Source organism: Amyelois transitella, chromosome 15 (assembly GCF_032362555.1).
Source record: "Amyelois transitella isolate CPQ chromosome 15, ilAmyTran1.1, whole genome shotgun sequence".
Classification (NCBI taxonomy): Eukaryota; Metazoa; Arthropoda; class Insecta; order Lepidoptera; family Pyralidae; genus Amyelois; species Amyelois transitella.
Genome location: NC_083518.1, coordinates 8,949,434 through 8,964,618, shown reverse-complemented (window position 1 = coordinate 8,964,618; position 15,185 = coordinate 8,949,434). Strand labels below are relative to the sequence as shown.

Sequence of the window (15,185 nt, the reverse complement as noted above, 5' to 3'; positions counted from 1 at the left end):
CTGATAGAACGATTATAAAATTTTATAAACGTATTTGAGGTTCCACTCCAACCTGCGGTCTTTCTTATTAAATCTAAATTTATTCCGAGTTTCATGGCCTTAGAAGTAGCAGCATGCCTAGTGCTGTGTGCCGTGAACAAAGATACGTCAATGCCACTACTTTTAAGTGCGTCTTTTATCCACCTGCATAACGTTTGCGAGGTAACAGGTTTGTATGGTCTTTTCAGACTTATAAATAAATTTTGAATATTCCCACGTAAGTCCTTTGTTATTTCTATATAAGAACAAAGTGTTTTAGCTGGGCAAATTTCTAGTCTATCTAAAAAATATGGTATGACTAATACTGGTTGTAGTACGCCAGGGCGAGAAGTTTTAATAAAATCGGGTATTTTTACCAAAATTTCACTATTACGCATATCGATATTGTGAATATAAATTTTCGACAAAGTTTGTGCCCTATGAGCCGTGATTAGGGCAAGTATAGTTATTAATTTTTTAGAAATTTTCTCTAATGACAAAGACTCATTCGGGTACCAAGTGGATAAATGGTCTAAAACTTGTGAAGTATCCCAAGTAAGATTGTACTTGGGTTGAGGAGGACGCAATTTAAATATTCCTCTAAAGAAACGACGGATGCTATCATCGCCGCAGATATTTTCTCCAAAAATTAATTTTAGCGCTGATCTGCAGCTATTGAGCGTGCTATATTGTGCACCTAATTCATATAAATCAGTAAGGAATTTTAGGATATTCGAGATATCAGCATGGTAAATATCTAAGTTATTTTTCATGCAATATAAATACCATTTTTTAATATAGGTATTATATTGTTTAATTGAATTTGACGAAAGTGAAGCTATCATTATTTTGATGGTAGGAGCAGGAATATTTCTTCCTAGAAGCGCTGACCGGATAATAGCCCTGCAACCAGGGTAATCTGGTGATGCATGTTGCGAGGGCTGGAATGAGATAAAATTAAATTATCACCACATCTGAATATTATTGGTTCAGTTTGAAGAAGGCTCCTAAATAATGGAAACCACGGTTGTGTGGGCCAATGAGGAACAATTAAGATTCCTTTGGCCTTATCACATATAATTTTACGAAGAGTTTTAAGAATTATGGCAAATGGAGGAAATCCATAAAAAAATATATTTGACCAAGATATTGTAAAAGCGTTGACAAATACTGCGTCTGGGTCTCTATGCCAAGAAATATATTTATTGCATTTAGCATTAATTCTGCTTGCAAAAATATCAACTTCTGGGAGTCCCCAACTATCAACTATTTGAAGAAAAGCCCAATCTGCGAGTTCCCATTCTATATCAGGATGCGGTTTTCTAGATTCCGCATCAGCAATGTTATTAGCCGAGGAATTGATGTATGATGCATAAACATGGATTTATCGCATTTCACACCATTGCCATAATTCCTTTGTGATTTGCGTAAGATGAGGGAATTGAATTCCACCCATTCGATTTATATACGAAATAGCGGTTGTATTATCAATCCTTAAAAGAATTTGAACATCACAACAATATTTTGCAAAGGTCTTAAGGCCAAGGAATGCGGCTAAGATCTCTAAATAGTTAATGTGTCTATTTTGTTCATCTGCGCTCCAAGGGCCGCTGGCAGTATTTTTACCACATGCGGCACCCCACCCTGTAGTTGAGGCATCCGTAAAAATCTCTAATTCGAAGACCTCGTCCTTGATTTTACATTTTGGGTGCCTAATAGCTCTAAGCCACCAAGTAAAATCCTTATTTAATGATTTTGGTAAGGTCATATATTTATCGTAATTTGTATCAGGTTGTAAATTTAAGAATTTGCATCTTTCAAACTCTTTTGTGTAAAGCCAGCTATACTCGACAGCAGGACAGGCAGATACCAGCAAACCTAGTAAGCTAGCGAAGTCTCTTATCTTACAACGATTTAATTTAATGAATTTTTCTAGTTCTTTTTTAATTCTATTTATTTTTTCTGAAGGTATACTAATTTCCAATTGCTTAGAGTCTAATATAAATCCCAAAAATCTACTTGATGTGCTTGGTTTAAGAACACTTTTCTCTTCGTTTATTACCCAACCTAGTGAGGTTAAAAGTTTTATAGTTTTTGACACATTTTCTAAACAAGATTCATAGGTATCTCCAATTAAAAAAATATCATCTAAATAAATAATTGAAATGTACCCGCATTGTCTAAGGAGTTTAACAATGGGTTTCATAATTTTTGTAAAAACAAATGGAGCAGTGTTAAGGCCAAAAGGCAAAACGTTGAACTCGTACAGTTGATTGTTTAAGGAAAATCGAAGGTACTTTCTCGAATTTTGATGGATTTTTATAAAAAAATAGGCATCTTTTATGTCAACTGTACTCATAAAACAATCTTTCGAGATAAGTTTTACAGCTGTCCTTAAATCTTCTAATTTGAAGTGACAAGTATTAATATATTTATTAAGTTGTTTAAGGTTTAGTATAAATCTCATTTTTCCATTTGGTTTTGGTATTAAAAATACCTTTGAAATAAATTGACCTTCGCAGGGTTCACAAGTAGATATTGCTCCAATAGATAAAAGGTTATGAACGGCTTTTGCGAAATATTTTTTCTCAGTACTAGAAGGCAATGTCGTTCGTTGATACAACACTGTCTGAACTGGTGGTTCAATGAAAGGTATTTCATAACCTTTTATCCATGATAAGACGGTAGGATCGTTGGTCAAACATTTCCATTGGCAGTAGAAATGAGAAAGTCTACCGGCATATTTTACCGAATTTAGCGGTGGTTGTGTCTCGACGCTCGCTGCGATGTCCTCGACGAGCTGGCGCGCTGAAGCTTCGTCCGCCGCTCCGGCGCAGTCTCCTGGTGTCTTTGTGATGTTGATGTAGTCCCCCGACGAGTCGGGGGTGCTTTCACGTTTTTTGAAGAGAAATTAGCTGCTTTTCTTGTAGGTTGCTTGACAGGAACTGGCTTAAGTTCAGCACTAGATTTATTTATAGCCTTAGCGGCTTTTAAAGTTTCGGCCAAGTCATTACCGAATAAAAACTTATCTATTTTAGTATTTTCTATTTGTTCTTTCATATCTTTCTTAAGAGTGCTCAGAATAAATCCCTTCCTTGTAACAGAATCATTGTGTTGACAGTCACACAGTAACCGACAAACATCCATTAAATTTTTTAGTATTTCCGAGTTAGAATCTTTCTTGTTAATTAATTGAGTTATGATTATACTGAGACCCGCAATAGCACCAGCTAATTGTTTTTGTTTGTATTCCATAGCTTTAGTTCTTTTTGCAACTACTATAGGTATAGCGCCCTTTATTTCAGGATTAATGGCTGGTGCATCAATAAGAGTACAATTACTCGGTATGAGGAATTTTTCGAGCAACTCCTTGCGGGTTTCCCTTGATAACCCTTGTGTTGCGATATGCTCAAGTCGAATGGCCAGGTCTTTTTGAATATCTTTACCATATGTGGTAGCTGCCGTGGGATCTTCTCCAAGAATTTCCAAAATAGAACTATCTAGTTCTATAAGATTCTCATCGAGAATCTCCGTATTAGCAGTAGGAGGACAGGTCAACGGTAACATCTCTTTTTCGGCGACGAGATTACCCCTACATGGGCTGGGTGAACGGCTGTGAAGCCGTGGGATGTCATGGACATCAACGGGAACTTGCTGGATTCCGCCTGAAAAATTAATTTTATGCCGTTAAATGCTACTGCCGTTAATTACACGTTGCATTATTGCAAGTGGGTACTTGGGTAACAACAATGTTGTAAACCCGAAATGAACGGTAAAAAAAACCGCATGTGCAATAGAAGGCATTACTATATAGTGGGTAGATATAACTCTGTTATTTGTTATACCGAAAAACCCAGTAATGCGATATCCTACAGATGAAGGATTCCCGACGCAGGTCCTTGAATAGCAGCGTGGAATTAAGAAACATTACTGTCTTGTGGGTAGATATAACTCAGATAAGTTGTTATATCGCAAACCCAGTAATGCATAGCTTCTAACAGCAGGTCAAGCAATTACTGTTGGTGTGTAGGTATAACTCTGATTTATTTGTTATACCGCAAACACGGGGGAAGCTATTTTAAGCACAATAAAGTTGAAGCCTAGGTACCTTCTAGGTTTTCCGGTGACTGCGCACGGCTCCGAGCTGGTGAAGAAACCGCCAATTCTGATGATGATGAACATGATGAAGAACTTTCTTCAATTATCCGACGACGTTTACGATCATTGACTTTCTTTTCTAAATTTTTCACTTTTTTAAGTAATTTTTTCAATTCGACAGAATCACTATTGAAACGTTTTCGAGAAGACATAATTAAGAAATTAAGAAATAATTTATAAATAGCGCGACGTGCTGTGGCGGAGCACTGAATGTGAATGAGTATGAAATAAGAAGTTGGCAGCCAAGCGAATAGCGCGTCCTACCCACATTTTGTTCAAGATATATATTTTATTAATTTTTTTTTTTTTTTTTTGACTACCTCAAATATTCACTGCTGTGGCGGCACATGTCATGTGTAACTACATGTGTAAACAAACCATAATCTTGCTAATCTTGAGGACGAAACACGAGCATAACTTTCCTCATTACTCAACTGTATCTTAGAACAGTGTCTCGGCTGATAAACACGAAGAAGTATTCGCATTAGCAACTTCAGAAATCAACTTTACGCAAATGAATACAAGCAAGTTGTGCCTGGACATAAATGTAGTGCCTAGGTGATAAATTTAGTACCTAGGTCATAGTAACTAGTATAATAGTAGGTACCTTCTAGTATAAAGAAACGCCTATGAGATCAAAGTTATGTATAATGGTCACTTTGTGTAACTAAATTGTATGGCTATACATGTCACTGAATCAGAGTTAGTGACAAGACTGTGGCGAAATATATAGGTACGCCACACGAAAAGAATAATCCTCACAATATCCCTTGATTAACTTTTACAATCTGCTTGGGAAGAAAAGCTTCTTAAGGCTGCTACGATACCAGTATTAATCTATATACCTTTTATGCTTAAGAGCCAATATTTTCGATGTGATACAGTACCTTATTTCTCTTATGTACCTATAAACCAAGACTAACCCTTTCAGCCTTATCCATTTCGTATAGATCAATGGGCTTACCATATTATAAAAGCAGCAAGTAGCAAGTTGGCTTGGCCGGCGCAGTCGCAAACTTGTGTCAAGATTTCCAAAGCGCACACTGCCCTAATTTAAATTTACTCCTGACACTGAAACCATTGATAAATTTAGACGTGTATACAAATTTAAATAAAAAAAAAATATTAATTAATATGGGACATTTCAACATCACTTAATTGTAAATTATTTTAAACTAAGTTTACTGCCGCTACCAAAGCGTCAGTGCAGAAGAAGCGATAACAAATTGTACTGCATTTTCTTAAACAACGTCAACTTTACAATTATTCAAACTTATAATAGAAATGTGAAAGACACAATACACTGTTAAGATTAATGTTAGATATGGAATTTAAATAATACATTTATGAATTTAAATGGTACAATAATAGCATGTGTTTCTTTTTTTATTTCATTAGTCGCTTTTTACAACATCTTTGGGAAAGAGATTGATTGGTCATATTCTATTTAATATCAGAGGTCGCACTTATAATTAAATTGTACTTATTTACAAAATATTTTAAAGTAATTTTGAGAGATTTAATGAAAAAAGATACAGTAGGCAGATACACTCTGGTGTTAATAATGCGTGGGTAGGGAAGGCCTAGTGAAGAAAAAATAAGTAAAGAATAGCTATATATACTACATACCTATATATATACATACAAACATATAGTCACGTCTATATCCCTTACGGGGTAGACAGAGCCAACAGTCCCGAAAAGACTGAATGGCCACGTTGCTAGCCCATTGCCTAAAAAAGAATCCGAAGTTTGTAAGCCTATCCCTTCGTCGCCTTTTACGACATCCATGGGAAAGAGATGGAGTGGTCCTATTCTTTTTTGTATTGGTGCCGGAAACCACACGGCACTATACATATATCTATATTTAGTTTACACACAATTCTCACGTCACATCATTTCACTTTTTTTATACAGTAACATACATACATATAATCACAGCTAAATCCCTTGCGGGGTAGACAGAGCCAACAGTCTTGAAAAGACCGATAGACCACATGCAGCTGCCCGGCCCAATGAAAGAATCGAGACTCAAACAGTTACAGTGGTTGCCAGCCCATCGCCCAAAAGAATCCCGAGATTACAAGCCCATGCCTTAGTCGCCTTTTACGACATCCATGGGAACAAGATGGAGTAATACTATTTTTTTTTATTGGTGCCGAGAACTACACGGCACATCTTTTTTTATAGTTGGAAAAAAATATTTTTCACATTAAATAAAAATATTTTACTGAACATTTTCTTTTTGGTCGAAATAAATATTAATTTGACTTTTATCTGACAAACATTAACCGAAATTACCTCAGGGCAGAGGTAACCTTTTCAAACAAGTTTCAGGCTTTAACATCAAGTAGGCTGTACATTTTTAATTTGAATAATGCCTTTTTTAACTTACTTATTAATTACATCATCATTAACGAGAGCTGGGTTTTTATCTGTTTAAGATAAACTATATAAATTATTATAAAACGCTGTTCCTCAACATTAAAAAAAAAATTTATCTTCGTGTTTGAAAAAAAAAACATAAAAAATTCATTAACTTCGTGTAGCTATGAATATAACTTGACCAAATATGGCCGACACATTACCTCGTTTTCTGTTTTAATACATGTTTATTGGTCTACGTAGAACTTACATCATCTTGGACATTTAAAAAAATTGACAAATTATACGGATATTTTCATCCTTACGAATTACCCTGGTAAAAAGATTTGAACTTTTGGAGTTTGGTTTGAAGCATACATATAACTTTGTGAGCAAAGCCAACAAAAGCTAGATACATTTCGACAAAATTTGGTTCAGAGAAGTTTTACGTCCACAAATAAGTTGGGCACATTTTATTTTTGAATAATTTTATGGAAGCCAAAACTCTATGAAATAATTTCCATTTTTAAAAACTCTTTTAAACATACATATGGTCACGTCTATATCCCTTGCGGGGTAGACAGAGCCAACAGTCTTGAAAAGACTGAATGGCCACGTTCAGCTATTAAGCTTAATGATAGAATTGAGATTCAAATAGTGACAGGTTGCTAGCCCATCGCGTAAAAAAGAATTCCAAGTTTGTAAGCCTATCCCTTAGTCGCCTTTTACGACATCCATGGGAAAGAGATGGAGTGGTCCTGTTCTTTTATGTATTGGTGCCGGGAAACACACGGCACTCTTTTAAAAATCTTTTAAAAATGGTCTTTTAAAAATCAATCGCTGTGAACAATTCCCGCCAAAAATATTTTTAAATCACTGTTAAGTTTCGAACAGTTTCTTTTTTAATTTCAATCACGTATTTTCAAGCCGTTGGTGGTGGATCAATGCTTAAAGACTTCTTTTGTGATCTTTAGAACAAAGCCGCAATGTTTTAACCATTTGTAGCTCCAACTTGCAGTATACGGATTTGTTCCCTCGACCAGAAAGATTAGGGTTGCCAGGATCAGTTTAAATTTTTCCCAGTTTAAGTTTTCAAGATAGCGGTGTATCCTCTCGTGATTGTAGTTTTAGTTTAGCCGTTCTTGTTTAAGTTAAAGTTATCGCAAAGCTACTACAAGTTGAGTGTTGAATTGGTTTTGAAGTTAATTTAGAATATATACATGTTTATATATTTTTTCTTTATTTATTTATTTGTATTTTACGTATATAATTGTTGTGTCTTAAGGATAATTCTAGTAAAAGAACTGTTGTTCACCCTTGCCTCAATTTTGTTTATGATCCTCTTACTGTCAGGTTGGCTGGAAGAGATCCCACTTAGGGATAAGCCCGCCTTTGTACTGTACTGTTTTTATTTGTAATGTACTCCTTTAGTGAACAATAAAGCATTTACTTACTTACTTACTTACAAATTAAAATAAAGCAATTTTAATAGGATAAATTATATTATTGTCTACGATGCCACAGATTAAGCCAAACAGCTGAACGTGGCCTATCAGTCTTTTCAAGACTGTTGGCTCTGTCTATCTCGCAAGGGATATAGACGTAATTATATATATGTATGTATGCATTCCAAAGATAAGATACTGCTGCTACGTGCAGATACTTTAAAATAGTTTTAAAAACAATGGTAAAATAATAAATTTTTGCTTACCAAAAAAAAGCTCTGGCAGGAAATACTAATAATCATGTATTTGGTTTATAAATCTTAAATATCTTCTTATTTGTATTAAAAAGAAAGCAAAATACTACATTCTGAATAAACTATATAAAGAGTTCTTTTTGTTTTCTCCCACAAAATATCCTATCATTTGCAGTCGCCACAAAAGCGCACAAGTTCTGCGCCCCGCGAAACTTGGCGAAGTCCTTATTTTCATTTCGAAGTGAGTCTATACAACCAGGAAGAAATAATTTCCGTTTTACCTCGGTTTACACAAAGACAGGACCTGGTCGAAGTTTTTGAGAAAAAGTTTTCGAAATAATTCCTTTATATGAAGAGGTGTCTTAATAGCCAGCAGAGAGATAAGAGAAGAAAGAAGTAGAACAGCAGTCATATTTGAGGATTTAATATGACGTAAGAGGATATAATGTGCCGTGTGGTTCCCGGCACCAATACAAAAAATAATAGGACCACTACATCTCATTTCCCTTTGATGTCGTAAGGGGAAACTAAGGAATAGACTTATAAACTTCAGATTTTTATTTAAGGCGATAGGCTAGCAACCTGTCACTATTTGAATCTGAATTCTATCATAAAGTCAAACAGCAGTAGACACGGAATTAAGCCAACACCGTAAATTAAATTACAATAGTACCTAACCTATAACCATCAGTAAGTAGGTAATGTCATTTTTACACGAAACTACTCCCGTCTGACCTCTGCAACCTTGAAGAGTCAGTCTTAAGTCATGTCAGATCATGATTACAAATCCAATTGCCTAAAATACAAGATTCCTTGTGATGTTTTTCATCACTGTATGATCTATGTCAGTCACAAAAGAGTCACTGATTAAGTTAAAACCATTTAACCCTTAAAATTCCTTTTAGCCATTAGATCAAGGTAGATGAAGAAAAAAACCCAATATTAAGGCTAATTTAAATATAAAACAAACATTTATAAATTGGTATTCTTTTGAAGTCGAGGTACAACTAAAGTTTATGAATATTCTGACGTAGAATTTGAACGCAATGAATTTTTACATACTAACATACCTACAGTATTTCTATTATGTTCTAGCAAAAAGTTAAAATCATGAGGCTCTTTATCTGAGGTCCTTTAACAATAAAAAGAATTGAAATCATAAATTTACATTTAAAACAATAAAGTATTTTATTGAATGAATGAATATGTATTCATTACAACGATTTTCTCTAACTAATATTATAAGTGCGAAAGTAAGTTTATTTGTTTGTTACCTTTTCAACAGTTAACTACTAAAAATCTTCTTGAAGTATCACAAATATATATATAAAAGTCTGGAGAAGAACACAGAGTTCCTTCCATCCCGGTTAAATCGTGTAGTTCCCGTGGGATTTGCTAAAAACCTGTATTTTTTTGCCGAAATTTTAGGGACGCTCGTCGCTTTTGTAGGTGGTGCTAATTTGGTCCCATTTTTTATAAGATGGCGTTAAAATCAAATATGTCCCTTTTTTATGAAGCTAAATATATGCAGGCGAAGTTGCGGGTCAAAGCTAGTTATATATATATATATATATATATACAAATGGAGTCGCAATCCTCATGTTCACTGAATGGATTTAAATTACAAATGATTTGAAATCACATTCGGCGGTTCATGTTAATTCATTATATTTTAATTTGGCCCGTTGTCTCAAATGAGTGAATTGGAAATAATTTTCTTTTCTATTTTTTTAAAATGTTTTAGAATTTATTCTGCCAACCTAGCTTCCAATCGCAGGTATTATTCACGTGAGTTCAACGTAACAATAGGATTTCTTGTTTGCAAATTGAAATACTTTATCATCTAAAATTCAAGACGTGAACTGCTATAGGAAGTTCCTCAAATGTCCGTTTTGATGATTTTGCCTGCGTGTAACGTCTCTCAGACCCCGAAGCTTAGCGATTGGGAGTGAGTAATTAATATAATAATGTTTCATATAACTCATTCTTTTTCTGAGCGATCAATATTGCTTTGAAAGTAGTTAAGAATTGGTGTGCTGTTAGAAAAAGTAAAAACAAGAGCTGCGCTGCTCTCGCGGGATTCGGTACATTTCGATATATTCGATGTGACCGAAAGGTTGTTAGAGCCGTGTAGGATATTGGTCATCAGCAAGCTATACCAACTTATAATTATTTTCTAACGTGTAACTTTTGTACTATCTGACTTTAGTGAACTAGCAAGGTTGCCATGCACTGACTAAAGCAAAGGAAATAATAAAAACATGTGAAATGCCTTATACGAGTATAATATGTTATATTTATTTAAACCGTTGAAGTAAAAGTCATCTGGGGGATTTTTCTTGTTCGTATACTAGAGGAAGCTTTGTATATTTTGTATCTCAACTCCTGAGCACCATGAGGTGTGAAACTGGGTAATTATTTTCAAAAAGTTTGGCAGCAAGTAGATATATAGTAATTATTTCTGCTACAATGCAACTTTACATCAGTGAGGGCGACGGTGATGAGCGCGACATGAGTTAGTAATATCATCGATGTAAGAATTAAAGTGGAGATGAATTATTCAGATCTAAAATATTTTTGTCAAGCTGGTAGTAAGCTGACATCTATTAGTGCATCTCCAGAATTAATACAAGAAAGTGCTGACCGTAATAATAGCGGCAGAGATATAGACGGCTTTATGAGACGGCTCATCAGTTTCGGGTACTCTTGACCTGACCTTTTGCCAGTACGGATAGTACCATTTGAACAAGTTACGCCTTCCCGCACTAAAATTCCCGTTCACAATGTCTTTGTCTTTTTGCTTTAATTCAATCTCTTTACCATGATCAAATCATCTTAGCATTCCATTCCATTCTCTTCTTATCACTATATCTTCTTTCTCATCACAGCGTTTCCTTACATCACGCTGTTCCTATTCCTGTCACTCAATTTTACACCAATCATATTCCTTCGTACTCTCATTTCCACCATGTTTATTCTGCTTTCGTGATTCTTCTGCCACACCAACTGACTTACACTCAGAATTCCAATTCTGGTTTCTCAATATGGGACAAATTTTAAATTTTTTTTTCCGAATTTGGATCACTCAATTTTTAATAAGGCATTTGTCTTCCGTCTCATCTGATAGTAAGTGACGATAAAGATGAAGATGTTACATGCCCGTACAGCTCAGGACGATGAACCTAAGATGTTAAATAAATGATAGTAGTTCGAACTTTATACTCGACTAATTAGAGACTAGCGACCCGCCCCGGCTTCGCACGGGTGCAAAATTCGGAAAAAATTATACTTAAAAACCTTCCTCTTGAATCACTCTACCTGTTACAAAAAACCGCATCAAAATCCGTTGCGTAATTTTAAAGATTTAAGCATACAGACAAACAGACTAAAATAGCGACTTTGTTTTATACTATGTAGTGATTCACACGAAGTTGATGTATGTTAAAATGGTATGTATGATTTGTATGAATACTGATTACGGACTGAATTAAACGCTAACTTTTACGCAATTGTTCCAAGTAAGATTGCTGACTTTGCAGTTTACGTGCCTGATACAATGACTAACCAAGATACTACTAACTAGATTATACTTTTGAATAAATAATAAATAAATACATACGTGACAAATTACACTGATTGAGTTAGCCTCGAAGTAAGTTCGAGACTCGTGTTACGAGATACTAACTCAACGATACTATATTTTATAATAAATACTTATATAGATAAACATCCAAGACCCAGGCCAATCAGAGAAAGTTATTTTCTCATCATTCCCTGGCCGGAATTCGAAACCGGGACCTCCAATGTCACAGGCAAGCGTACCACCGCTGCGCCACAGAGGCCGTCAAATGCCGAAGGCCAAATGTTCGCAGGCAGTACTTATATGTGTTCGCATGTTTTTAATTATCGCCGAGCTTGCATGAAGAGAGTTATGAATGTGGATGAAGCGAAGGAAGTATGCAGAGATCGTGGCAAGTGGAAAGAGGTAGTCTCTGCCTCCTCCCTTTATGTATGTATGTTTTTAATTCTCTCCTCCTCCATTATTTTCTACGCTCCTTAATTATTGGTGTACAAAGTAGCAAGCTAACAGCACATTATTTCCTCTCGCAAAACTTCGTCCTCGCGTCTTGTTCAGTAACTTCCCTTAGTTTCTGACACGTCACCGAGTGTAACGTGACGTTAAAAGTGAGCTTACTTGTTGTAACTTATTTACTGGTTGTACAAACAAATTAATGTGAGATTACATATTATGATCACAGATGAAAAAAGTGCCGTGTGGTTCCCGGCACCAATAGAAAAAAGAATAGAACTACCCCATCTCTTCCCCACGGATGTTGTAAAAGGCGACTAAGGGATTGGTTTATGAACTTGGGATTCTTCATTTAGGCGATGGGCTAGCAACCTGTCACTATTTGAATCTCAATTCTATCAAAAAGTCAAACAGCTGAGAGTGGCCTTTCGGTCTTTTCAAGACTATTGGCTCTATCTACCCCGTAAAGGATATAGACGTGATGATATGTATGTATGAAAAAAGAAAAGTGTGTATCTATGCACTTGGTAATTGAAAAAAAAAATAGTCTCTGCCTTTTTTCGAAGGGACAAAAACAAAAACCGAGAGAAAACTGGAACAAATGGAGAGAGAAAAGTCAGAAGGCGGACCCCGAGACCCGAAACACCTCTTTTAGTAACACACAAACATTTAAGCTGATATGTACCATAAATACATATAGTCACGTCTATATCCATTGCGGGGTTGACAGAGCCAACCAGTCCCAAAAGGACTGAAGGCCACGTTCAGTTAAGTACATGACTTCATGATATAATTGATATTCATATGGTGACAGAAGAAAGAATATAATAAGTAATAAAACCTTATTCGCTGCAATAATGTTATTTTTTTGTTTTTATTTTAAATGCCATTAACAGTCGAATTTACATGGTAAAACATCGTTGTTTTACTTTAAGTGAATTAATATTTTATTTCAATTCGTCATTTCGCATTTCATTACGCTGGCAACTCAGGTAGATAATTAAAATTCAATCAATTACACAGTTTTGTTACTACTTGCAACATTCGGCTGGAATCGTTACTTTTGAGATGAGTTTATTTAATGCGGATACGCGTAGGTTATTAATATGTCTTATAACAAAAATAGATATAGATTTGTGCCGTGTGGTTTTCACCACTTTAGAATAGGACCACTCCATACATTTTCTCATGGCTGGCTAAAAAGGGGACAAAGGGTAAGGCTTATAAACACGGGATTCTTTATTTGATCGCTGATGAATCTAATTCCATCATTGAGCCATACAGCTAAACGTGGCCTTTCATTATTTTTGAGACCGTTGGCTCTGTCCCGGAAAGGGTTAAAGACGTAATTATATGTATGTATGTATGCACTAAGTAATACCAGTTTTTCATTTAAGAAGTCTGAGCTGACTTTAATTAATAACACAGCTTTTAAAACGGATAGAAAGCTCGAAATAAATACCTCACAGCATGATTTATTATTTCTAAAGGAGGTCCCTCGAACGAACCAGAAGTTTGCTAGATAATAAAGTATTCCACGTAGAGTCAGCAAAAATCGAGAAAAATTTAATGAAGGTATAAGGAAGAATTAAGTATAACATACATACATACAGATAATCACGTGTATGTTCCTTGCGGGTAGACAGAGTCAACAGTCTTGAAAAACTGATATAGCACGTTCAGCTTTTTGGCTTGGCATAATAATTGATCAAGGGAACTAAGCAGGCGTTCGATCTATTTAAGAAGACTCTTTTGAAGACCAGCTTTAGCGTAGACATCACATACATACAAAGTAGGAAATGTAAGTTAGTTAATAAATATCAAAATCGGTTAAGTTATTTTTGAGTTAATTCGTTACAAACAAAAATACAACTCGTTACTTTATGAAATGTGTATTGAAGTATGTTTAAAATGTAAACTTCTTATGGAAAAACAGGATAAATCATAAATACTTGTAGCCACCCATCGTCATGTTGAAATACTTAAAATACAATATGCATGCAATTACCAGAACAAGCCAAGTTATATTGCAATAAATATATGACTAATTAAAAATGCATTAGTGTTGCAATTCAGTAAGAAGTAATAAACCACTACTTAATATTTCAGAGTAGCGTTTAAACTAAATATATCTTCTGCCAGTATAGGTTCGATTTACGACACAGATAACTTAATACATTCAGATAACGAATCTCATAATTAAGAAGGGCGTGGCGGCGTGGCCATTCAGTCTTTTCAAGACTGTTGGCTCTGTCTACCCCGCAGGGGATATAGACGTGACCATATGTATGTATGTATGTATAATTAAGAAGGGTCGATGGTCGAATTGTTAAGGTGCCCGGTTAAAATGCGTGATAGGCTGAAAGGCACTGGTTCGAATCCCACCTTGGCTATTTAGGTTTCATAGGGCCTAAGGGAAGCACTAAGATAGGATTGCCCTAAAAATTCTACGGGAACAGGAATTAACGGGTTTTTTACTAAAATAATTAAGATGTATATTAATCTGTATGCTCATTGGAATTCCGTAAGCATTATTTCTCAGTAATTGTATATATTTTTATTTATTCTCAGTAATTATATTTTTATGAGAAAATATTTTTTATACCTATTATGTAGTACAGTTATTTTTTATAAATGGTTTACATTATTTATTTATTTACTTATTTATCTACACAGAAAATATCGAGAATGATAGACACAAGAAACAAAATTACACAGGTTCTGCTTATTTCAAACATTGTACATTATAATGTCTAAGTGATTATTTGCCTATCATTTTGGTTTACGAGTTACCTGCTACAAATTTTATGCTATATCGTTTAATTTCACTGATGTAGCCGCATAACAAATTGAATTAAACGTTTATATACGTTCTAACTTTTGGGTTTACGTTTAGGGTTTATTACATTTTCAAAA

At 34.9% G+C, this 15,185-nt stretch overlaps 1 protein-coding gene across 1 annotated transcript; it reads right to left on the bottom strand.

Moving 5' to 3' along the window:
- Window positions 1–2,772: 2,772 nt before the first annotated feature.
- LOC132902584 (uncharacterized) lies at window positions 2,773–3,784 on the bottom strand. Its single transcript, XM_060948362.1, has one exon. It carries the CDS (start codon window positions 3,583–3,585, stop codon window positions 2,773–2,775), a length of 813 nt encoding a protein of 270 aa, XP_060804345.1. The 5' UTR covers window positions 3,586–3,784.
- Window positions 3,785–15,185: the final 11,401 nt, after the last annotated feature.

Bases quoted from the DNA above. Each gene is read 5' to 3' on its own strand.
- LOC132902584 (XM_060948362.1), bottom strand. From the start codon at position 3,585: ATGTTACCGTTGACCTGTCCTCCTACTGCTAATACGGAGATTCTCGAT.